Source organism: Platalea leucorodia (genome assembly GCF_965183815.1).
Source record: "Platalea leucorodia genome assembly, chromosome: 1".
In the NCBI taxonomy this organism is placed as follows: Eukaryota; Metazoa; Chordata; class Aves; order Pelecaniformes; family Threskiornithidae; genus Platalea; species Platalea leucorodia.
Genome location: NC_138823.1, coordinates 27859522 through 27885992, shown reverse-complemented (window position 1 = coordinate 27885992; position 26471 = coordinate 27859522). Strand labels below are relative to the sequence as shown.

Sequence of the window (26471 nt, the reverse complement as noted above, 5' to 3'; positions counted from 1 at the left end):
AATCAGTGACTGATTAAAGAAACAAAGCAGTTCTAAAAATAAACTAGGTACTTATAGCCCCAGGACATATCTGATATTATAAAATGAAGCTTATGCAAAGTAGAAGTCTCATCTGAAAGAAAGGTTTATTTGTATAAAAGAAGCAGAGTGGGTTCAGACAATTCTGCCAAATTTGCAGCCATAGGAGCTTTCTGTTCAGAGTCCAACTTTACAGTGGGCAAGCTTAAGTAAGAGTGGGATGTTTACCTTCTCAACTACCCCACTGCTGGTCATGGCGGGTGAGTAACTCCAAGCCAACTGGAAATCCGTAGAGACAATTATTCAAGTACTGTGGTAATAAACACTCCATTTTAAATAACTGGCAATAGTGCTGCGTGATAAAACTTCTGCCTCCACCTTTCTCTTAAGTGGTTTGGGATAAATGACATAAGATTGAATGAAGAACAGTTGGTTTTGCAGCTGGAGGTCTATTTGAACACCTTATCTAGACAGGTCAGTCTTGCTACGTGAGTGCATGTCTTTTACCACTCTTTGTGTCATTGGAAAATATGGTGGGAATGTTCTTGTCTACTCAGGTCTCTCAAATTTTTTTCAGAATGAATACATTGTGCCATGAATTTCTGTTGATGCTTCAGAGCCATGTTTTCTAGGGAGCAGAGGGAAAATTCTTTGAGCTTAACACAAGTCAGGTTTCAGGGTGATATGCTGTATTGTCTCAACAGCACTAAAAGGAACACAGCAACCTGTACGTCTTTCTGCACCTTTGGAAAACTTAGACCTTACACAGCTTAATTACTGAGGTGTTGGAAACTGTGTGTATGTCGAATAATGGAGCAAAAGAGCAAAACCACCATGAGAACAGAGGCTGCGGTGGCAGGGTGGTAGTGTAGCTGTATTGCATTCAGGGGCCAGGCATAGGGCTCTGTGTAGTGGCGTGTGGGTGTGCAAGGCTGTCTGGGGAGCTTTAAGGCAGTGCTGTCCTGTGCTGTGAAGACGAACTTATGATCAGGTGTTGCCCTGGCTGGATACAGTACCATTTGTGTCCTGAGCACATCTAGCAGTATTGAGGTCTTTTCTTACACGTTGCCCTCAGGAGATGAATGAGCTCCTTATAATCTGAGGAAGAAGACTGATGCTGGGTAGCCAAGTTGGGGTGCTTTCTTAGAAAACACTGTTCAGCTCAGGCTGCAGATACAAGGTGGCTTCCCCACTTTTTCTTCCATAAATCTTTGTTCAGACATGTCTGCATTTTGACTGTGAATAAACACCAAATGTATTTGTAATGAAAGACAGCATGCAGATAGTATTGCTACCATACTTCACTTTCACTAAAGCATGCTCTAAAAGAAAAAAAAATCAGTGGCTGTCTTTTTCCAGTAGAGTCATAAGCCAGAAACAACCTGGACACTGTCCAGATCCCACTACTTGAGAATCTGGCCCGTTAAAAAGCAGATGTGGATCAAGATGTAAATATTTTGGCTGAATTTCATCTTCAATACTTAGAAATACCATTTATTCTGTGAACAAAATGTGCCTCCTGCTTTTGATGAATCTGGTTCAGCAGCTCTATCATTCAAATTAGTTCTGCATTGTGAGAAGATATATTATGTTGGGAGATCTTTTGTCATGTACGTATGTGATTTTTTTCCCTCAAAAATATGGCCATCCTTTGTCATTGCTAATATTTACATAGGGGACTCCTCTGTTGGCAAGAAGCATTGAAATGACAGAACAATAGGAAAAAAAAACATATTCTATTTAACAACTTTGCAGGAATTTTTGGCTCATGGCCTCAGCAACGTGATTCCTTCATTTTTCTTTTGCATACCAAGTGCTGCAGCGATGGGAAGGACGACACTTTTATACAGTACTGGTGCCAAAACACAGGTAATGGGTTAGAGTGAAATACGTAGGAGAAGTAAGGCTATGATACTGTTCACTGGAACTTGTACTGATTTGTACTTTGTACTTGTATTTCCCTATTCTCCCTTTTCCTCTGTCCTGGGAAATGACTCTGTCATTTTTAACAATCTGCATGGAATTGCATGTGATCAGCAACTGTCTTACTAGAAAAGATAATGGTTCCCCTTATTCATTTTTACCTGTTTAATTCAATATAAACACTAACGTCTATGGCAGTAAGGAGGTTAGGAGTTGTGTTTTCAGACTGCAGGAAACTACACAAGCCCTTTCAGTTTTATGTGAATTTGTTAGCACTGTAACAAAAGTGCCCTCTAATGGTGCTTAATGGATTTAATGGTACAGGCTAAGCTGAAGTTCTAGAAAAAAATCAGATTTAATTTAGTGCTTCTATCTGATTTTCAAAATAAAGTGAAAATAACCTTAAGAGCTGCTGCTAAAAAACCCAAGCAATCTCACAACTTCTGCCTTGTGATGTGGTGTACTTGTCCATCCCTCAGTATACATGGAGCCCACAGAGATGACACTCAGATTTTTGAGGCCTTTTTGGGCTATTTCCTACTGTTGGAAACGACCCCCAGAAGTTCTTACTGCAGTAGCTCAGAAAAGAAGGAACTGCAATTGATGAAAATGATAATTGTGACCCTGTAAGGCTGTTACCTGTCCAAACCATGCCCGTGAACAAGAGAGGCAGCAAACTGCACATCTGTGACCTTTGCGTATGGTGGCACCACGTGGGCCACAGCACCTGGGACACCCCTGGGGCAGGCTCACCCCTAAGCACTGCCTCTCCCTCCTTCCTCTGAAACTCAAGGCTCCATCAGTGGCATCCTGCCACATAAATGTTACATCCTTTGGAGTTTGTTGCTATTTTCTTTTTATAACTGTTGCTCTCGCCTCTGTAAAAGACATTAATTTACAAGGAAAAGGACAATGAGGTACAACTGACAAGGCTAAGCACAGTCTACAGGTGCTGTTTCTTCTTGACCATGTCCTGCAATTATTTCTCATGCAGACACCACAATATTAAGAAATGATACAGGGCTTTATTTCAAAAATCTACATGTTAATTACTTGCTAATTAGCCTACACAGTACTCTGAACTTGATTAATCATAATGAATAATTTATCCAATAATAATATTTAAAAGCATTTATATGCAAATAGTTTAGCTACCACTGTGCTACTAGCCATATCTTTGAGTTGGATTCAATGTCGTACCACGTGCCCTCATCCTCACAGGCAGCCTCTTCTGTTACCTGCTCATGTATTGTCTGTACAATTTGCAGTTGTACTGCATCATGGCTTTTCCAAGAAGGCTTTAAGGTAACCTGAAGACCTATACCTGAAGACCTACAGCCTGAAGGCATATAGGATATCTGAGCACTTTGGCTCTGGTACATGTAGGCAAAGGCCCTGATAGAAGGTTATTCAACATATGAAATGGAAAAAGAAACCACTATAGTTTGATTTCAAGGTAGGAAGTACATCATTAAAACAAGTATCTGCTTGGCTTTATCCATTGGTTTCACAGTACAGCAGAGCCTGCATCCAAAAGTTACAGTGTGGCCATGCTTTAACACTGAGAGTACTTTAATAAACATAGCATTCTCTCTCCTGCCTTCTTTTTGAAAAGCAACAGATCCACTTAATCTTCTACTTTGGGGGCTGTCTAAGTAGAATGAAGAGATGAGAAGAACATTGCTAATAAATGTTGGTCAGATCATAGGCAAAAAGAGTGAGGGGTTGCTTTGACTACATAGAGAGAAGTCGGTTTACTTTGGCATATGTCATGAAAGAAATGCAAAGAGCCTTTCAGGGGCTCAGAGCAGCCCTTTTTTCTCCAACGGCTATAGCTGGGATTCAGTAATGCCATTTATTCTTCAGTGATATCTTTTCCTGGGAGAAAACAGAAGTGAGGGACTGTATCATGGGCTAGAAGTGTCCTTCAAATAGAATCAACACTTTTTTTTTTCTTTTTGGGAAGGCGGAAAGAGGGAAAAGTTCCTTGCGACTTTACGAGCAGATTTTGTGTCCCTTTTTCTGTAAACACTCTGTCTATACTTCTTGATGGTATTTTTAAGTACACCATGGCTTTAATTTTCTAGTGTTTTAACAACTTGTCTGGTTTTGTTTTTAACAACTTGTCTCTTAAAATGAAACCTAATTATTTTAGTAAAGAAACATATTATCAATATAAAAATAAAGTGAGCATCTGTCTACTTATCGTCAAAAACCTTCTGTGAATCTGGATGTTATCTTAATGAGACCAGAAGTACTCTACTTTGTGAGCACTCAGAGTCGAGTAGGAGACTGCAATTTTACTGTAGTTTTCCATCAGATTAATACCATATAATACTGTGAAGAAACATATAATCCTTAGACCATGTATTTGTCTGGATTCATGTCATCTGCATTAATTATAATTTTAATATATAAAAAAAAAATTGTTCCTACATTTTCTAAAGTAAAGTGCACTGATATTAATGTGAAATCACTGGTGGTTTCTGACTTAGCACAATAGTTTCCTTTTAGTGTTGATCCCAGTAAAAGAAGTTAGAAATTTTCTCTTGTGCAAAAATGATGACACAGTTCTCCATATATAATTTTTGCTTAGTGCTGATAGATCTGTTCTTTAGTGCAACACAGGGTGCATGTCTATAAATATGTTACAGAATGACAGTGGGTGCTGTGAAACTTCTGGGATGAGACATTGCACACCCACGCTCCATTTAATAACCAAGTGTGTAAGTGATGCTGTGGTCTGTGTCTGTGTTCTGTCAGCAGGGTCAAGCACAGATGTTGAGATCTCTGACTATGTTTTCACTGTAGTTGGCTGAAGGTAATCACCAGAGATTAAAACTGAAATTATATGCATCTGCAATCCATAGATACATTAAGAGTTAACCTCTTCAACATCTCATTCTTGACTTTGTCTACAATATTTGATAATTAGTCCTTTTTGCACATTTTAATTTATATCTTTTTTTATTAGATTGAATGATCTGCTTTTCTTGTTTATTGGTTTAGATGGCTTGCCTTATCTCTTGTGTATTAATTCTTGTGGTGATCTGTGCAATTGGACCTATGCTGTACTGGCTGCCTATGGTATGGTACTTATCTTTTTTTTCTTAAAGATTATGTCAAACATTTTCTAACGACTTAATTTCTTTCAGGGAAAGATAGTACTACCTCCAAAACAAGTCTATTTAATTTCAATGACAGAAAGAATAGTAAGGGTACAGCAAGTCTCAAAATCATAAAATACAGACATGACAACATAACACGTACAGATTTTACACATATATAGTTCCATATATAAGCTACCACATGAGTATATAAGAAAGCATTTCTCTTCTACTTACGTTTGGCATGTAGTTTATGAAAAATATACATCCAGATTGCTGTGGATTTGTAAATTGACAAAGCGTGGTAGAAATTAATGAAGATCTACAATTTTTCTCCAGTTATACATATGATGTATGACTTTGCTTTTCAAATAAATTTGACACAAATGGTTGTAGATAGTGATCTAAACTTAATTACAGAAAGATTATGGGGTATTCGTATATCTCTGTCATGGAATACGTCTTCTACACTAAGACTCTGTAAAGTAACGTGGTGTGTTTTCACATAAGCTATATCTAACTTTTAGTATTACAAATTAATAGCTCATTTTAACTAAAGGCACATCAAAGATGCAAAATACAGCTCCAAAATTATCCATAATTCTACCATGTTTGTACATGAAATTTTAACTCAACAGTGTTTTAAATTTACTTTGTGCTATTGTTTACATAGTGTCACATGAAGGTTCTCACTTTTCAAACACAGATCCTTTTATAACGTATTTCAACCATGCAAAGTACGGACACTTGAAAAGGGGTGCACAATATGTCCTTTTTCTTACTATATACTATAATACTATATGATATACTATACTGCTTTCCTCCCTTCATTTTTTATATGGATTATATGTAAATTTTGACTGGTTTCCTGTAGGCTTTTTTCCCTTATTTTGAAAAACTTTTCATATGTTGCTTTCTTGATATTTTATTTCTTTTCTACTACGCTTTTTCAGTCCTCCCCACCTATGCACTGCAAGTCCATCGCTTTGTACTCCATCCTTTTTGGCTCCAGATGATTTCTTCATCCATCTCCTCCTCCTTTCCAATTTGGAGAGCAATAAATTATTTTGTTTGCCTCAAAGTTAAATGATTTTTTGCTCTAGAGGCTTTCTCTAGGTGATGAAGAAGGGGAATTGAAATTCTTCACTGTGTAGAAGTTGAGTGCTGATTTGCTTCTGAGCCCCCCAGACTACGGCAGAATGTAGTTGGTCTGGTGACACATGGAGAGTCTCGGGAAGTCCTGAAGTTTCTGTCATTTTTCTCACAATTAGGTGGCCCATAGTTTGCCTTCAGGAAAAAAAAATGAGTTTGATACCGTTATGTTTATGTCACAAGGACACCTGTGCTTATCCCATTTTTGAAACACTAACTTCAGTTTTTTGATAATTTACTTATAATATTGACTACTAAATTGAAGAAAGAGCATTTGTTTTCACTACCAATTCTGCAAATGGCTTTTGTTTTTTATTTCTTTGCAGTGTGTGCTAGCAAGCATTATTGTTGTGGGCTTGAAGGGAATGTTAATGCAGTTCCGTGACTTAAAAAAATATTGGAATGTGGATAAAATAGACTGGGTAAGTGAAACAATCTAAGGAGGTTTTCCTGAGACCCTTTAACAATATCTGCTAAATAAACTTTCATAGTTCTGTGGCACTAGAAGAGATAAGTGCAAGCCATTATTATTAGGGTTTTTGTGTACTATCATCAGCTCATTTTCTGTCTCAGAATAACAGCATCTGTAATGTCAATTGTATTAAAAAAATGGAATTTTAGCAAATTATAAATAATCAAACCTAGTTTTATGCTAAAGATGTGTATACAGAGAGATCGTGTTAATCTGAGCAGATGTGTGTCTAATTTTGTATGCCTTCTCTAGCTGGTTAGCATGCTTTTGCTATCGTAGTATTATTGAAGAGATTCTGGTATCTTTGTCCTCTGGGGATATGGAATGACCATTAAGGACAAACAGAACTGGAAACACTAGAGATGCAGAAAGGTACATGTCCTAGGGTGCTGTAGGTAAACTGCCTTAACTCTTTCAGATTTTGCAAACAGAATATCTATTGTTTGATCATAATGAAAGATTTTGCAGTATGAGAGGAGGAATACATCAGAAAGGGCAGATAGGTGGAAAGAGACATAGTACAAAAATCTAGTTTAATGCAAAGTCTGAATAGTCTAACATACATTTGCACAGAATTTGTAGCAAGTATTAAAGATGAGTCTATGTTTAGGAAGACTCCTAGATTTCTCTTCTGTGGGAGTTTTTGAATGTATTGGCCAATTAGTGGAACTAAACCCTCTAATCACTTACATAAATACATATTGACATCCCATAAAGCTTTTGGAACTTCTGTTTATGCAGTTTCAGTTAACAAATATTCAGAAAGGTATTTTGGCCATGTCCTCCTCCTTTGTGGTGGGAGATGTAGGTTACTGGAGGTAATATTGGACTTTGTTGATCTCACCAGCGACTTAGTATTCTACAGCAGTAATAGTAAGTCTAGACTGAACAAAACACTTTTTATAGAGTACTGGATTTCAGTATGGAAAGCAGAGCTGAGTAAACAACATCATTTGGCTATATGAGATTTTTCACATTTCATCACAGAAGACTAGAGGGGTTTTTTTGTATCATGCAGAAGAAAAGCTCTGTCTTTCGTGAAATCTTATGTTCCTCAAACAGCAAAATTCTGAAAATATTTTATCTAGCTTAAATATATCTAGCTTAACCTAGATTTCCAGTGTCCCAAGGCATGGATGATGTGGATCAAGAATTATTTTGGGGACAGTGGACTTAAGAAAATTGGTAGTTATGGGAGAGAGATATAGCTTCTCTATCAGTGCATTGAGATAATAAGTAGTTAAGTTTTCCAGCAGGATATTCTGGAATCTCACTAGTCTTGATGTGTCTTCATAGATAGACTAGCCTGATTGATTTTTGTTTTTGTGGGTTTGGCAGAAAAGGGTGGGTGAATACTTAGTTATTACATCTCTCACATCTGTCATTATTTCTAAGAATGGTTGTAGAGAGGGAGAGTTTGCTGGGTTTATCTTTTTGACTGGGCATACTTGAACAATGATTTATCCTCAAGTAGTTGTACCATCAGTCCTTAGCCTGACAGGGTAAATCATCTTGCTTTAAATAGCATCATCTAAAGTAAGGCTATAAACGATCTTACATTGCTGCCTGGTCTGAGGAGCCCCACCAAGCCCAGTGATTTGAGTAACTACACCGGTGTTGATTTTGGCCTGAAAAGTTTCACCCCAGCAATTGACAGCACATTGGAAATGAATCAGTTCCATTACCAAGGCTATACAAAGTGTTTTGAAGATAGAAACTCTAAAAAAAAAAAACATTTGGAAATAATTAGCAGCTGTTCTTTCTGGAACTGATTCTTTGAAGGGTGTGTGTCACGTAACATAGAAGTCAGGTTTCTTATGCTAATAGGTCTGGCAAACGAGAGTGCGTGAAAACAGAATATTATGGCTTTTGTTACCTTGTTCCTTTGTACTTTAAGCTTCTCATTGAACACAATACAGGATGACTAATATTTATTTGTTGATTAGTTCTTTATAAAACGTGATCCTGTTAAATGTAAAAGGTATAGATTGAAAGGTACAGCTCAGGAGTTGAACTCGATGATCCTCATGGGTCCCTTCCAACTCATGATATTCTGTGAGTTTATGAAATCCCTCCTTTCAGCCATGGATTGCTTTTTCTTGCAGATTTAATGTTTAGGAGCAGCTGAGTTCAAAGGAGCAGCTAGGCTGACAGACCTGAGTAGCTAATACTAAATATTAGCAGCTGAACATTATTATGTATATTTGTTTCAGTTTTCTTTCAACTTGTTTTTTATCAACCCTTGGGAATGTCCTGTTTTTACATCCTACTGCTCAAATCACATTCTATTTCTTTCCAGCTAGAACCCCACTACCCTTACTCCAAAGAGCCCTTTCCTGCCATTCACAGCACTCATATGAACTTCAAAGGTCTCTTGCTTCAGTTAAGGTCTTCTGTCAGTCCCTACACCTTCTTGGATGACTTCAATAACTTCAGATCAATAATTGCTCTGTTCTACTATATATGTTAAATACATAACTGTATACATAACAGTATTTGTCCTTCCTCTGCTGTCTTCATTTTGGCTGTTTCCAAGGTGTTGATTCCTGTGTTATCTGTGTTTTGTGCATTAACCTGAGAACAATTTGTCTTGAATTTTTGCCTATTTTGGGGGAACTACCAGGAAGTTGATCTGGAATTCTTCTGTAAGTGTATCTCACTTTTCAGGTCCTCAGATGAAAAGTTGATTTCCATATCCTTCCTGCAAGCCTAATTTCTTATGCAGACCTACTTCTTGACTAACTGCCCTTTTTTATTGTCCAGCTTGACAGTGCACTTTCCTAGTATCAACAAAAAGGCCAGTGAAGTTCTTGTTAACTCTTGCTTTTAAGGCTGAGCATCCCAGATGAGCTGCAGCCCTTTAAACTAGGCAAAGACTACTGCCTGGTAATGGACTGCTGAAGAAAAATGTTCTTTTTGCTGTTAACAGTTAGACTTGAAAGTGACAAAAGATAGGAAAAAAATATTTCAGAAGGTGACCCTCTAAGTGAAAAATTACAGTAGAATAAAGATTGTTTTTGTGAGTTAATTATATAACAGGGATTTGGGGTATTCAACAGAGAATTACTACGGCATTTAAAGAGAAAAAGATATTAAAACTGCACAAGTGACTTTACCAGGAAATGACCATAGCTGAGGCAGAGCTAGGTTGTATGCCTGACTTGTAAATCAGAAAGAATGGCAACAATTTATGGTAAAAATTACACATTCCCTGCATGGTGCCGTGATGGGAGAGGTAGTTATGGATGTATGAATTGTAAGTATATGCACATCTATTAATGTATAAGGATGTAAAGAATGTTACTAATTTAGAAATTAAAGTAGATCCAACAAGGAGGTTCTCACTTTAGACAAGTGTCCTCCAAGATCTTGCCAGTGTGAGTTTCTAAGACATGGAGCCACCACCTTGTCAATCCATTTTGTCAAAATAGACTGGAGTAGGGGGCCCAGAGAGGATGTTCCATGGAATTTGGGAGCTCACTGGTGCAATTTCATGTATTTTTAGAACTTTTTAATATATTAACCTCAGGAGGGAGTTGAACTTTTAGATTTGTTCAGGTATTCATCACATAGGGGCCCTGATTCATGAGAGAGCACTGAGGGTTTTGCTATATAAACAATTTTCCAGAGTAGGAAGCCACCTCTTCTATGATAATAATTTTATATGAATGCTTCCAGCTTATGACATCCTAGGGAGATTTTCTATCCTTCCCTCATTACTGAATATGCTACCCTGAGTTATATTAGTTTTGCTGTAGTTAGTCTCAGTGGGGTGGGAAGGAATTTACAAATGCTTAATCCATTGAAAGTGTGATTGCCATATAAATTCTTTTTAAAGAATAATATTTATATCAGTCCATGTGTCTCCAGGGCAGTCTGTGCAAACAAATAACTTCTCAACCATTGTGTATGGAATGCTTGTGAAAAATTACATTAAAGAACTACCATACCACATTACTATTAAGCCGTTCCTGTTTTATGGCTGTAGTGATCTTCATTCCAGCACTTGAATCGTAAGTTTTGATGAAGGGTGCCCTGAGGACGTATACACACATCAGTCATTTGTCTGCGGAAGGACGGGGGAGCATGGGCATGCTACGCAGCCTTCCTGGAGCCAGAGCCTCCTCCTGGCCTCCAGCATCTTCTCTGCCAAGGCACCCCCTGAATGAACAGGACTTTAATAGGATTCTTCTGGCTACGTGCTGGTGACTGCAGCAACGGCCTCTGTATCTGAGCAAGTCATCACAGCCTCACATTACAGACAGTACAGAGCTGGTCAATCAAGTCATGTTAGGGTATGATTCATCTCTTCTTGAAGTAGGCAGCAGTGTAATCAGGTAGGAGTCAGGTGAACTGCATCCTAAATTACCCTCACGCAGATAACCAGGTCTCTATTGATTATGGAAACCTAGACAGCTCACCCAGCTGTAGACATCTGTGCAGTAGATAGCTAATGCCAAGTGAAATGAACCCTACCCATAGAGGCAATAGCTGATCATCTCCTCAGTTTGCAACAAAAAAGGAAGTTTATAATCTGTTTTCAAATGGTACAGAAACATTTATTATCACAGTATCTTAGTATTGCATTGTTTAGTCATTGGCTCAGAGACTGTTTTCCCACTTCATCTATTTATATGCTTTTCTTCCCACCAAGTTCCTATTTCACGATCCCCTCATTGGTGGATGGATAGACCTTATGAAATGAAAAGGTCTACATGGAAACACACTGTCCACAGAGTTTCAGAGGCAGCTGCTATATATACAGTCACAGTACCTCTCAATGCTTCCTATACTTATATATGCAGAATTCAACATAAATCCATATCTCCTACTTGTTTCTTTTCTCCCTCTTTAGAATTTTTTTCAAATTAATATAGTACAAGCATATTTTGAAGTCGGATTTTGTTTTGACTTCTGAGAATAACACGTGCCTATAATACATTATTGCTAAGATTTGAAGGATGATTAGATTCTATCTATCCTGGAATATACAATAACCATCTTGAAGAAATTTGCCAAAGAAAACTTTGATATTTTTACAACTTCTTTGTTGAACCTTGAGACAACCCATAAATTAAAAAAATGTCTATCGGATCAGCATAACTTCTTTCAACAAGTTTGATGCTACCCTGCCTAAAAAAGTACTGACTCCAGGCCAATACAAAGCACCGAAAGGGTGATTGACGGATGAGAATGTGATTGTTTTGGCTCATCCTCTACAGCAATGGTGGTCTCTGGTTATGGTTAAGATGTGAGATACTAGGCTGCTTAGTACTCAGCAGTACTTAAACATTTTTGGCTTTGATTCTTCCTATGAAGAGTTCATATTGGGTTCTCATGCTTTCTGTTTTCTTCTGAGACAGAAGAATTTTGCAGGTCTTGCAGCAGTGATTTAGTTAGACGTGATGAGGCTCAGGTCTGCAGCTGAAGTGGGTTGCTTGATCTCAGGCATTGTCAAGGGTTCAGCCTTATCAGGATGGGCTAATTCTTGATCCCACCTGAATTTCAGGTTTGTAGTAAGTACTTCTGTTAGCCTTTTCATGTCCAGCAAACTTCTTCATAAATACATATTGGATTTTTAAATCTTAGAATTACTTTCTCACTGATTAATTGGAACTGAATGTTTGTTGCTTGTAAAGGTATTCTTTGCAAATATATACACAACAATTTGTATAAGATGTCATAAAATATAACTGCAGGTTGAGCGCTGTCTCAAAGAATGAACTACCTCTTTACTTAGCAGCCATGCCATGAAGAGACTGCAAAATCTGTTGCAGTAGTTTAAAATTTTGAAGATGAGAGAGGAAAAGTTTTCTCAGTAGAGTCATGTAACACTCCATCCTCTGTGAAGCACAAATTAGTATGGTATGACTTACATTTTATAATTCATAAAATAACAGTTCTGAAATCTGCTCAAGCAAAATTCCTGTGGTTAGGCTGAAAGTATTCTATTGTCTCTGGCTTTCCTGAGCTAAGTGAAAGCATTAGAAAGGATAATTTTAACACTGATTGTGCCATTGTAATGTGATCTTTTCCTCTGCAAACATTAACAAGAAGCACTGTAATTGTTGAACCAGGCACCTGTGGAGATCAGTATATCTAGAGGAGTGAAAATACTTTCCATTCTTCTTTAATACTTTTTATATAAAGATTAGGTGACAGTCTTTGCTTAAGGCCCCTTCAAGGAAAGAAATATGTGCTGACGTCAGGTTAGTATAAGGAATCAAGTAACTTGTACTTTTCTCCTCTTAATTGTAAAATCTGGATATCTCTCTGCCATACACATCATTGTAGTACGGAAATATGAGTGATCATTTCTGTTTAGAAAATAATTAAGAAAAAAATTGGAAATGTTAAAATATTTTGGGTTATTTTTGCATTTTAAATTCTGTTTCAATGTGACTTTTGCTTCAGATATGCTTCTTTCTATTTTTTTTTAATTGTATTTAAAATGAACTCAAAGTTTTATTAATCAAATATTCAAAGGCGGAGAAGTAATCTGAAATCTCACCATTTCCGTGTGAAGAAATTGATTCCCCAATAATTTTTATTTGTTATAGAGTTGGTTTAGTCAGCTGTACTCTGATAAATGCCACTTTTAATTAACCTCCTTGCAAATTAGAATTCCCACTTTCACAATTAGTGGGAGAAGAGCTCTCTGTACATGACCTTTAGGGTACCTCATTGTGTAAAGAGAAAGGAGGATTTTAAATATGTGTGGTGCAGAAAGTGACAAAAACTTGCAATGTGAAAAATAAAATATAGGTTTTACAAAACAACTGAGTTAATTCTGAATTATGCTGTTAGTGCAACTATATATGCTATTTTAACTATGAAAGGAACCTCTGTGAGCATTGGGATGAGTAGTGCCATGTCATATGTATTCTCCCATGGGGAGGTATTATTTTAATTGCTAATTCAGTCTTCAATATTTGCCAGTTCAAAGATCTGAATGGTCACCTCTGTGAAACTGACTTCATTATAAAAATCTTTATTTCTGATTCATAAAATGCACATTGTTACAAAAATTGAAACTAATTACCTCTTTCTGTTTCCCTCCTTAAAGAGCATATGGGTTAGTACCTACGTGTTTACAATATGCTTTGCTGCTAACGTGGGACTGTTGTATGGTGTTGTCTGCACCATAGTAATTGTGATTTTCCGCTTTCCCAGGTGAGAAATAAATTTATTGAAATGTTCTAGTAGCACATTGTTATGTCTTCTTTCTGGCACATTGCTTCACTGTCAGGATAGACATACAGTACACTAAATTTAACAATGAAACTTCAGATTTTTAGCTGCAGAAAATTACTAGATAAGACAATTGAAAAGGAAAAGTCATACCTGTGCATTTACTGTAGGCTAAGGATCTCTAAAACATTTCATACTGCAGCATTATTTTGTGATTTCTCTTAGTAATACACATCTTTATAACTCATTAGGTGAAGGTAGCATAAAATCAACAGAAAGATCAATAATATATTTTTTTTCCATTAGATATTTATTTGCTCCTTAAGGAGAAGGTATGTCTGGCAAACCTTAATAACTAAGCACCCTTTATAAACTCCTAGATACTATGTTGCGCTGGAGTTGATAGTTGACATTTGCACTGCTAATATATATTAATGAAACATAACCGTACAACTATTCTAATGTATAATGAAAAGTACATTATAAATTCTGTGTATGAATTAGGAAAGCCAGGACAAAGAAACTAGAGTTAATACAATTTTTTTTTTCCCCCACATATTAAAGTTGCTACTTTGGACCGTGAGTAAAGGAAAATATCAGTTGAGGCTCATGATCATTTTGTGCTACAAAGTTAATCCATAGCTCACCAGTCCTGCAAATGACTTGCTGCTCGCAGGCAGTTGTTTGCATGAACATTGAATCCCACTGAAATTAAGTACAATATATACAGTTTGATTTAATGCTCGTTAAAGTTTATAGTGTTAAACATTTGTGCATAGCTCTGTTCTCATAGAATAAGTTGCAGAACCAGCATGAAAATAGCTCAAAATTGCAAGCAATTACAAATTATGGAAGATGGTTTCTACTTGAATTAATCAGTACTTGTTTGGTAACCTTCTGCTACTCAGCAAACTAAAATTTTGGTAAATTCTGCTAGTAAAGGAAAAGGTAAGTTTTCATGTTGTTTACAGCCTGTGCCTGGATGTCTGATGTTCTGCCACAGCAGAAAGGCAGAGATATCTGACATGAAATAGCATGATCTTCTGTTGTCTGATCTAACAGAGACCTCAGCCTGAACCTGCACTAATTAAAGTAAATAAGACTCTTCCCAGTAATTTCTGTGGTCTTCAATCAGGTTGCACATGATTGTCCATGTAATCTGAACGTGCTAACAGACTTAAAAACTGTACTGCTCAGGTGAGGTTAGCAAGAGAACACACAGGAAGCCATCCAGTCGTGGGCAAGAGTGTCGGCAAAAGTGACGCAAGAAAAATACCATAGATGATTTATTGTGAATTTTCTGTTCAGATGCCAGAGTATTGGACGTGGTACATGTTATGTATCAGAATGTATTAAAACCAGCAGCAGCTACAGCTCAATTTATGCAAACAGGAGAGAACAGCTGACTTTTGCAAGCCTCATTTAGCCAACCCCAGTACCTGCAAATAATCCTTGCACATTGACGCATCTAGTAAATGTTTGTATTCTGGGATTATTTCCATTGCCTAGCTTTAGGCACAGAGCCCAGATAATAGCTAGTTTCATAGCCTTCTTGTTCTGCGGTTAAATGTGTTCCTGCAAATGATGTATTGAAGCAGAAGGTCCTACACTGAGCTGGCTTTTCAAGGCAACTTTCTCTTTTCACTGGCTGTGTAGAGAGCATAGGGATAAAAAGCATACTGGCTTTTCCAGTTCAGTCCCCCACTTTCATAGCTAGAGTGCAATGTTCTGTTTCATCATGTGTCAATTATGTGACAAATAAAACAAACATCCTTAGTTTTCATGACCCATAACTATTTGATATCTTTTTTTTTTCTTTCCTTACAATATGATTCTGCAGGTAAAAAATTAATTAAAACCCTGTACTTTTGAAGCTGTAGATTGTATATTAGCTACCTTGACTTGAGAATAGCTCTCTGGCCAGCTACAACACAGTCATGAAACCTAAAATTAAGATTTTATTTACTAGAAATTTTCATTATTCATGTGTTCAGAGTAATATATTATAATTTAAAAATGTGCTTTTTAACCTTTAACTGGGTCATTATCACAAAAAATAAGATCTATATGCGCAAAAATACGGATGGATTGCATCATCACAACTTTAAACTACTACGCTGTAGTTTTGGGGTGCGTCTCTTCCTCTTTCTGTTTAAGACTACTAATGATTTGCCTTACAGATTTTCTCTGTGTATTGATTACAGAGCAAAGACACTGAATTTGAAAAATGTGAAAGAAGTGGAATACAAATACAAAACAGAAGATAATTGTGTAAGTTAATTAGCTTGTTGTTGTTGTTGTTGTTGTTGTGTTCCACTAATTCAGATTTGTTTATTTTCTCTAGGTGGTTACCAGATTGTAATTGGTGAGGCAAGGGAACATTTTTATGAAATGACCACTTGAAATCTAAAACCAGTATGACATAGTAAATACAAAACTAGTCTGGGCATCAGAAATTGGAATATTTTCCTGGTTCTGCTGCTGGTCTGCAAAGTGAAGTTAGGCAAGTCCTCTTAGATCTGTCTATCTTAGTTTATTTGTTACTTAGGAATTTTAGTTAGGAATTTCTCTTTGTAAAAGTTTCCTAAGTCTAAGGAAATCTCTTGACAGCAAGGGCAAGGTCCATCTGAGCAGACAATAACTGTCTCTATATTCTCATCAAATTTCCCAGTTTCCTGAAAGTCCTTTGATACGGTCATCCTCTACAATCTCTTTTCTGACACCATTTCTGCCACCAGCCCCCTGTGGTCGGACTGTCCCAGAGGACACTGTGTGTGGCTGGGGAAGGAGGGACAGCATCATGAAGTTGTCCCAGACTACTTCACCCATCTCACCACCCTGTACTCAAACAAGTGTACCTTTCATGTGAAAAATGGATGGAAGAATCTCTCCAAAAGACTGTGCTTTTAAAATTTGGCTTCTTACAAACTTAAACCTACCAGTCAGAGATTTTAAATTCTTTCTGTTATTTTCATTGCAATTATCATCAAAGTTGCTTGTGGTCAGACCTGTGGTAAGAAGAAAAGGGTAATGACCCAGCGAGGTGAACTCCCTCCTCTGAGATGAAATGGTAGGTCAGCAGCCAAGAGAGAAGTAGAACCATGTATCCTTTCAGCACGGAGTCCCATCACTAGGACATCCTGCCTTCTCCACCATGGCAGTTTCTACTATGTGCTCTTTCCTTTCCTAATGCTTATGAAGGGTCTTATGTATCATGTAAGCAACATACTCAGCAGTTATTACCTCACCATTAAGAAGCTCTCCTGTAAAGATTTTTTTTTTTTTTTTCTGGCAAATGTTTTCCAACAGAACTATCTTGGGCTCAAAATCTGAACTTGGCTCAGGGAGGTTTACTGTTTTGGCATGGTGAACGATGCTGGAATGTGAAAGTTACATGAGAATGGGGAGGACTCTGAAATGTGGCCCAGGTGTCAATTATTAGATCACTTTTCATTCTTAAAAAAAATGTTGGAGTAACTTTGTCAGGAGATGGGTAACCAAAATTTGATTTACCTGCTTTTTTCCATATCAGTTCATAAAATATTTTGTACAAATCCCTATGCGTCTTTTTTTTAAGCTAACTGCTCCCCTGCTTTTTTTTTTCCTTAATCATTAAGATTAATGCCAGTAACCAAGTAATAACAAACTAGTGCCTGCAGACAGTGGGGAAAATAACGTTTTGTTAAGAAAGCAAATTGCTCAAGAGCTTATTACACAAAGCTAAGAAGGAAAATACTTTTAAGATTTAGAAAAATGCCTTTAATTGAATTTAAAGTCACTGGGTTGCGGCAGGCATTTAGGGTAATTTTTAATGTATGAATGTTGACTGATCCAAGTTCCCCTGGTAAATAACAGCTTAGACATAAACAACAGGACTTTTAAACATGAAAATATGTAAGCTTAATGATCTACCCTGCCATTAAGGTCTGTGGATTTATAGAGGCCTTTTCATCAATAGAAGAAAAGACACTTTAACGTGGAAAAAATCAAGAGGGTGTTTAGAAGCTTATGTGAAACACATTGCATCACAGGCGTTCCCTGAACTGAATTCTTACCCAAGCGTAGACAGTGCTGTGCAGAGTGCACGGGGCAATTGTCAATACCCTTCTAAGTGACAATGGGGATAGGCCACCTGACACAATTTTCTTTCTTTCTTGGCAAGAACACGACAAAGAAGAAGTCCTTTTTTCTCAGAACAGCTCTTATTAAGAAAGGAGCTAGAACCAAACCAGAGCCAGGAATAACTGAGCCAAATTTGGCACAGTTGTCCTTGCCCATCGTGAAAAAAAGATTGTACCTAAGTCTGACATCTACTTTGTCTGGCCTTCTGATTTGAGCCTTTCAAATTTTCCACCTTGTGTTTTTGGAAGCTTGTTAGTTTGATGATCATCACAGGCTTCGATCTTTGCACATTATTCTTCATTTTTCCTAGTTTTCATCTTCCTATTTGCTTGTTCTGGTATGTCACCGAAGTGCTTGCTTGTCTCCACACCAAACTGTGTATAGCATCTTTTTTAAGGGAATCTGTGGGATGTCAGAGTATTTCTCCATTCAAGCATATATTGCCCTCTGATTTGCCCTTATTTTAGAGTTTTCTTTCATACAATCTCAGCCATTTTAATTGCCAGTTAGGCTTTGCCACTTGACTGACCAAGGTATGTTGGTGATGTGAAATTTACCACAATCACATTTATATGTAAATTGCACAAAGTCTCTATGCATAGTCTGGGGTTCATTGCCTCAGTTTTGGATGTTTGAAATGTTTTCTGAACATAGTCTGTATGATGGTCGTTGCGGTGGTGTCCGAGAGATCATCTAGTTCCCAGAAATCTGAATAGCAGTCTACAATAAGGAGGTAGTTTGTGTGGTTTGTGGTGAAGATTTCCATTCCTGTTTTGCTTGAAGGTCTGTTGGGAAAACTGTGTATCTTCAATGCAATCCCACACTTTTCTGAACTACTTAAAAAATGGTCTGTGTCTCAAACACACTTACTTGTGTTTGAATGTGACCTTGTTTTATGTCTCTGTCTTTTGTTAGGAAGAATAGAGGCTTTTTGAACCTATATTATCTTGCAAATTCTTGGGTTTTACTTCCTGTTGCCCATTGTTACAAGTAGTTCATTTCTGAGAGCTGAATACTCAGATAAATCAGATATTTTATTTCAGTAGTAAACAGATATTTTCTGTATCCAGACCCCTTATTGCACTTAGTGGTAGGATACTTTATTGCATATAGCACTTTTGTGGACTGAAATCCTTTTGGAGAACTTCTTGGAGTCAGATCTGTTGATCTGCCCTCAGGATCTGCTGCTGTCCTGCTGAGGTGTTGTGTCCTGATTTCGGCAGCTGGGATAGAGTTAATTTTCTTCCTAGTAGCTGGTATAGTGCTGTGTTTTGGATTTAGTAGGAGAATAATGTTGATAACACACTGATGTTTTAGTTGTTGCTGAGTAGTGTTTATACTAGTCAAGGACTTTTCAGCTTCCCATGCTCTGCCAGGTGCACAAGAAGCTGGGAGGGGGCACAGCCAGGACAGCTGACCCAGACTGGCCAAAGGGATATCCTATACCAGATGACACCATGCTCAGTATATAAACTGGGGGAGCTGGCTGGGGGGGCAGCAATTGCTGCTCAGGGACAGGCTGGGCATCAGTCAGAGGATGGTGAGAAATTGCATTATGTATCACTTGTTTTGTATATTCTTTTATTATTATTATTACTGTTACTGTTATTATTAGTAGTATACTATATTTCAATGATTTCAATTATTAAACTATTCTCATCTCAACCCATGAGTTTTCTCACTTTTACTCTTCCAATTCTCTCCCCATCCCATCAGTGGAGGGGGACTGAGTGAGTGGCTGGGTCGTGCTTAGTTGCTGGCTAGGGTTAAACCATGACATGTTGTCAGCTGCAGTGGTTTTTTCATTAAAATCTCATCCTGTTTTCATTCTTCCAAAGTGGGCAAAGTTTTCTATGAGACTGTTGAAGCTGACACTCAATGATACCATGTTTTGCATGTAAAAATAACTAGTAGGAATCATTGCTGAGCAATGTTCAGGTTGTGCATTCAAGTATCCTCTTTTTGTCTCACTTGGAAGGAGAATGTTCTGAACTTCCATGTATAACGTAGAGATCCCCAGCTTCCATAAAAGACATGCCTGAAAGGCAAATTAATCCTGTTGCTTTTTTGGCAACTGGTGCTTATGAGCACTGTTATTATTGCTATTTAAGAATCTCCAGTTACATGCATGCTTGTCAGGTAGAAAATGCTACTGAAAATATTGGTAAATTTTACACGCCTGTTTACAGAACTAGATGCATGAAAGTTTAATACAGTTATTTACTGGAATATACATAAAGAACTTTATAAGTAGATATAATATCTTTTACTAGATCAAATAGTACAACTGGAAAAAACAGAAGACCCTAATGGACGACAGACTTTTCCTCAAGTTTGAAATAGAAGCAGCAGAAACCACAGCAGCTGAGAGCAGTTGCTCCACATTGAGTTTGGTGTGTCTCAGACCTAATTTTCCTAAGGAAAAGAGAGACATGGTTCATAACCTGTGGAAAATGGAGAGCTTGGTAGAATTAGCTTAACTTTACCTACCTACAAAATCAGTATATTTATATATAAATGTTAATTTTCTTACTGGCTTTTGAAGGTGTTTTAAGTCCACCTTGAGAATGAGAGAAAAAGTGCTTGTTTTGTGTGAAGTGTTCCCCACTGGTACCTGGGATTTTCCTGACCCGTATCTGATCTCCTTCAAATCATTCTGTTGTAAAATGTCTGTGTTTTGGGCTACACAGTTTCATTGAAGGCACCTGGTAAACTGCATAAAACTTACTCAAGGAAGTGCAGAGAAAGGAACTGGGGGCGGATCATGGTTCTTGTGTAGATTATTTATTGTGTTGGTTGTAGATATGTGCTGGCAAAGTTTTAAATGTGTCGCTCAAGCTTGATCTGGATCCACTAAGTACTTCCATGGAGAAATATCCCTGTTGTACTAAAGTCATAGAATCATAGAATCACAGAATGCTTTGGGATGGAAGGGACCTTTAAAGGTCATCTAGTCCATCCCCCCTGCAATTGGCAGGGACATCTTCAACTAGATCAGGTTGCTCAGAGCCCCATCCAGCCTGGCCTTGAATGTTTCCGGGGGTGGGGCATCTACCACCTCTCTAGGCAACCCGTTCCAGTGTTTCACCACCCTCATCATGAAAAATTTCTTCCTTATATCTAGTCTGAATCTACCCTCCTTTAGTTTAAAACCATTACCGCTTGTCCTGTTGCAGCAGGCCTTGCTAAAAAGTCTGTCCCCATCTTTCTTATAAGCCCCCTTTAAGTATTGAAAGGCTGCAATAAGGTGTCCCCGCAGCCTTCTCTTCTCCAGGCTGAACAACCCCAGCTCTTTCAGCCTTTCCTCGTAGCAGAGGTGTTCCATCCCTCCGATCATTTTTGTGGCCCTCCTCTGGACCCATTCCAACAGGTCCGTGTCCTTCCTGTGCTGAGGACTCCAGAGCTGGATGCAGTGCTCCAGCTGGGGTCTCACGAGAGCAGAGTAGAGGGGCAGAATCACCTCCCTCGACCTGCTGGCCATGCTTCTTTTGATGCAGCTTAGGATATGGTTGGCCTTCTGGGCTGCGAGAGCACATTGCCGGCTCAGGTCCAGCTTTTCATCAATCAGTACCCCCAAGTCCTTCTCGGCAGGGCTGCTCTCAATCCCTTCATCCCCCAGCCTGTATTGATACCAGGGGTTGCCTCAAACCAGGTGCAGGACCTTGCACTTGGCCTTGCTGAACCTCATGAAGTTGACACAGGCCCATTTCTCCAGCTTGTCCAGGTCCCCCTGGATGGCATCCCATCCCTCAGGCACGTCAACTGCACCGCTCAGCTTGGAGTCATCTGCAAACTTGCTGAGGGTGCACTCGATCCCACTGTCTGTGTTACTGATGAAGATATTGAACAACACTGGCCCCAGTATGGACCGCTGAGGGACACCACTCATCCCTGATCTCCATCTGGACATTGAGCCATTGATCACTACCCTCTGGATGCGACCATCCAGCCAGTTAGCTATCTGCTGAACAGTCTGCTCATCAAATCCATCTCTCTCCTATTTAAAGAGAAAGATATTGTGGGGGACCGTGTCAAGGGTCTTACAGAAGTCCAGATAGATAACATCTGTAGCTCTTCCCTTGTCCACTGATGCAGTCACTCCATCATAGAAGGCCACTAGGTTGGTCAGGCAGGACTTGCCCTTGGTGAAGCCGTGCCGGCTGTCTCAATTCACCTCCTTGTCCACCATGTGCCTTAGCATAGCTTCTAGGAGGATCTGTTCCATGACCAGCAGTGTGCTCAGGTGGCCAAGAAGGCCAATGGCATCCTAGCTTGTATCAGGAATAGTGTGGCCAGCAGGGCCAGGGAGGTGATCGTGCCCCTGTACTCAGCACTGGTGAGGCCGCACCTCAAGTACTGTGTTCAGTTTTGGGCCCCTCACTACAAGAAGGACATGGAGGTGCTGGAGCGTATCCAAAGAAGGGCAACGAAGTTGGTGAAGGGTCTAGAGAACAAGTCTTGAGAGGAGCGGCAGAGGGAACTGGGGTTGTTTAGTCTGGAGAAGAGGAGGCTGAGGGGAGACCTTATTGCTCTCTACAACTACCTGAAAGGAGGTTGTAGCGAGGTGGGGGTCGGTCTCTTCTCCCTAGTAACAAGCGATAGGACGAGAGGAAACGGCCTCAAGCTGCACCAGGGGAAGTTTAGGTTGGATATTAGGAATAACTTCTTCACCGAAAGGGTAGTCAGGCATTGGAACAGGCTGCCCAGGGAAGTGATTGAGTCTCCATCCCTGGAGATATTTAAAAGATGGATAGACGTGGTGCTTGAGGACATGGTTTAGTGGTGGACTTGGCAGTGATAGGTTAATGGTTGGACTCGATGATCTTAAGGGTCTTTTCCAACCTTAACAATTCTATGATTCTATGATCTTCCCAGGCACAGAGGTGAGGCTGACAGGATATCATCTTCAGATAACTGACATGAACATTTTCAACATTCCCCAAACCACTGGGAGTGTTCACCCCACTTTATTTGTCTAATAAAAGATACTCCTTGTCTGCAAACTTTGTCTTGCCTATGTTTGGGGCTCATACCAACTGAAACATTGCTACTGTTATTTGCTGGATAATAGTCCTTAGTATTATGTATCATAATGAATATGATTTTGCTTTCATGTTAACTTGAATTAATTAATTAATATTAAGTAATTAATTAATTAGGTTGCTCAGAGAAGTGGTAGATGCCTCATCCTTGGAAACATTCAAGGACAGGCTAGATGGGGCTCTGAGCAACCTGATCTAGTTGTAGATGTCCCTGCCAATTGCAGGGGGGGTTAGACCAGATGACCTTTAAAGGTCCCTTCCATCCCAAAGCATTCTATGATTCTATGAATTAAGGATAATTTTCCTTAGAGGTTACTGATCAAGACAGTTATCTGTTGTATCATTATCACAACCCAAACCTCCTTCTAGGTTGATTTACAGGAATTTTCAGAAATTTTAAAGAAATTACTTTGTTTTTCAGTCTCCAAACCCAAGACAATATCTTCTCAATATTTTGCTTATTTCATTCCACAGGAATCATTAAAATCAGTAAAGATAGTTTCAATCAACAACCCGTTAGTCTTTCTGAATGCCAGGAAATTTCATGCTGATCTGATAAAGGTAATCCAGAAGGATAACGTGAGCAGCCAGGCATGTGAAGATGTAAACAAGGTAGGATGTGTTATATGCTCAGTAACCGTGGTGATGGTGTTGAAGATCATGAGTGCTTTCCTTGTGTTTCTTAGAGAATGCAATCAGATACTGAAACAGATACAAAAAGGTAATGTTGCAAATTATTAATTTAGGATAGAATAAAGTTAATCTTAATCAAATTCAATATGGATTGTTTTCTTATTATTACTTGAAAAGAATATCTCTACTATTTCTATATATGATCTTGTAAAGGACATTAAAGCACTGATTGAAATCTCTTCAAAATTTCGGCAGAACTTACATAACCTCAGCTAATATAAGGTTGTGATTTTAAAAAGAGGATGAGTACCTACAAATCTACTTGAATAAAATGTGAGTTTTTTGCTGGAGTTGAGTCCATGTTCTTCACTTCACTTCTGTTTCTAACTATAAAAAATTCCAGGAGAATTAGGAAGAAGTACAAACTGCCTAAAGTTTTTCTCAAAGGTAGTATTTCTTTTTCATTTTCTGCACTGATTGTATTGGCAAAATAAACAGTATAAAAATTATATATAACTTGGTTTTGGAGTATATCTCCATAAGTATAGTATTTTTTGAGTTTATCTGCACATAACTACTGCAACTTCCTACAGTGGTCCCTAAAAAGGAAAAAAAGTTGCACTATTTTTCTGTCATTACAAAGAAGACATTCCAATACTGTGCAGTGCTTACTGTAGCAATTTTATGCAGTTTGCTAATTGAGCTGAGAAAATCACAGTCATTTCCTAGACGAGTTGTTAAGATAACGTTCAGCCATGTGTGCTCACCACCTCTCCTGTCTCTTGCCAAAGAGCTGTGCTACCCATACCTACTTTGATGGGTGGATTCTCCTCGTTGTGCTCAAAAACTGTGCTTCTTTTTTTCCTTTGTTGTGCTAGGCTAAGTGATTTGGATTAGTATGATAATAAACCCCCAAACAGAGAGAAATTACTTAGGATTTGCATGGAATTAATTTATAAGTTAATTTAATAAGTGTAATAAGTTAATAAGTTAATTTAATAAGCTAATTTATAAGTTACTGAGGAGGGAGATTTTATCCTTTGTCTCTTCTGTGAGGTACTTGGCAGTACAGCTGCCTGAAATACTGTGCATAATTTTTTTTTTTGTGGAATAAAAGCCTTTCTGTAGCACAAAATGGGAGTGAAAAAAAATTACACTTTGGATTTTGTTTCTGTGCTGTATTTCTGGTTTTAACTCATATTTCGACTGAGAACTTCATATTCATATTGAAAACATTATAAAAAAATTCTCCAGATAAAGGTAATTCTTTAATAAATTTACATGTCAAAAATGTTTTCACTAAAATATTAGCATAGCAGATGAGATTGCAGCAAGTAGAAAACGAAAATCTTATAAACTCCCTGACTAGAATTTATCTTTTCAAGAATATCTTTCCCATCTTTTGACCACTTCTTAACGAACCCCTGCTTCCCCAAAAGCATTGTGTTCATAATATGCTTTCTAGTGGATCCAAACATGACAGAATTTGAGTCACCTAGAAAGGAAAGCGAGATATCACTTTGGTATAACTCTAGAAGAATACTGAGAGACATACTCAGCAAATACTGTATATCCAATAGGCTGTTGCATACAGTATGATTTTGGAGAGAAGGAGTTAACTTTGACATTGAGAAACAGACTTATGTATTGCATTGATTTTCTCTGGTTACTATGCATTGGACTAGTTTTCCTTGGTATGTTAATAGTTCGTTGCTTTTATTTCAGTGTGAGCAGAACACATTGCTCTGTTCGTTTTCCAATGGAAGTTGTCATGGTGAGTTTATTATCTATAAAAGATATTAAAACCAAGATGCATGTAAGTATGCAAAATGGCTCTACGCTTTTCTATTTGTTTCTATGTGAACTCAAGTTGTCTGGAGGCTAATATCTTCAGTTAGACCAAATTAAGCATGAGTGCTAAGCAGTGTTAAACTCTGTTAACCCTGGCCTAACAGGTCCTATTTTTATTCTGTTCTTGACTGACTTTTTAAGTTTTCAAAAGCAGGGAACCCATGAAAATACCTTTTCTGCAGAAGTCCCTGCTTATTTCTCATGAACCACTGTGTGCATACTGAGACGGTTACGGAATGGGGGGAACCACTTCCCGCGTTACTGCCTGAATTGGTCTTCAGACAAAGGCCTAAAAGGCTATTTCAACTAAGCTCTGGTCTTGTTTGTTTGCATTCACAGTGGGACTTGAATATTAGTATGCAAAAGTAAAAATAGGATAAGATTAGAGCCATGTTAAACCTTTGTGATCTCTAAAGCTACTTAGAAGAAAATCTCAGAAAACATCAATTGAATTATCAGTGGCACTATGGTCATCAATATTGTAGTGTATATCAATAGAGGAGAGAATAAAGAAAAAAACCTAAGGATTTGCTTTTAATTAAGGATTAAGCTGGATAATTCTACTCTTCCCACATTTTATAATACTTAAATCAAACCAGAGCACATACATTCCCATGGGAGAGCTGCAGCAACCTTTTGCAGAAGATAGATAGATACTTTATACAGATGACTTCATTGTGGATGGAATTAAAATATTGTGCTTATTTAAAACACTTATAAGCATTAAGGCCACAGCAGAGAATCTGATTTGGGGGCTGTTGTCTGAATGTTTACATTTATTAACTAGACTCATGACATTTTTATGATACTACAGCATTCAGTTTACTTGGGGGTGACAGAGTGCTTTGCTGTAACACAGAGCAATGCAATGATAACGGCTACCGAAGACTATACAGGGCTATACTGTAAAATACTAAAAGAGTGCAAAGCACTTCATATGTGAGGAGATTTTTGGAAGGT

The 26471-nt window shown here is 38.1% G+C and overlaps 1 protein-coding gene across 1 annotated transcript in view; it reads left to right on the top strand.

Annotated features, from left to right (window-relative positions):
- SLC26A7 (solute carrier family 26 member 7) overlaps positions 1–26471 on the top strand; it is a gene marked incomplete at both ends in the record, with an annotated part of 71715 nt that overhangs the window by 39693 nt on the left and 5551 nt on the right. The window contains 7 exons of the mRNA XM_082315866.1: positions 1774–1887; positions 4951–5028; positions 6527–6622; positions 13739–13845; positions 16068–16134; positions 23502–23618; positions 25386–25434. Coding sequence (XP_082171992.1) covers positions 1774–1887; positions 4951–5028; positions 6527–6622; positions 13739–13845; positions 16068–16134; positions 23502–23618; positions 25386–25434 — 628 coding nt within the window. The remainder of the gene's footprint in view (positions 1–1773; positions 1888–4950; positions 5029–6526; positions 6623–13738; positions 13846–16067; positions 16135–23501; positions 23619–25385; positions 25435–26471) is intronic.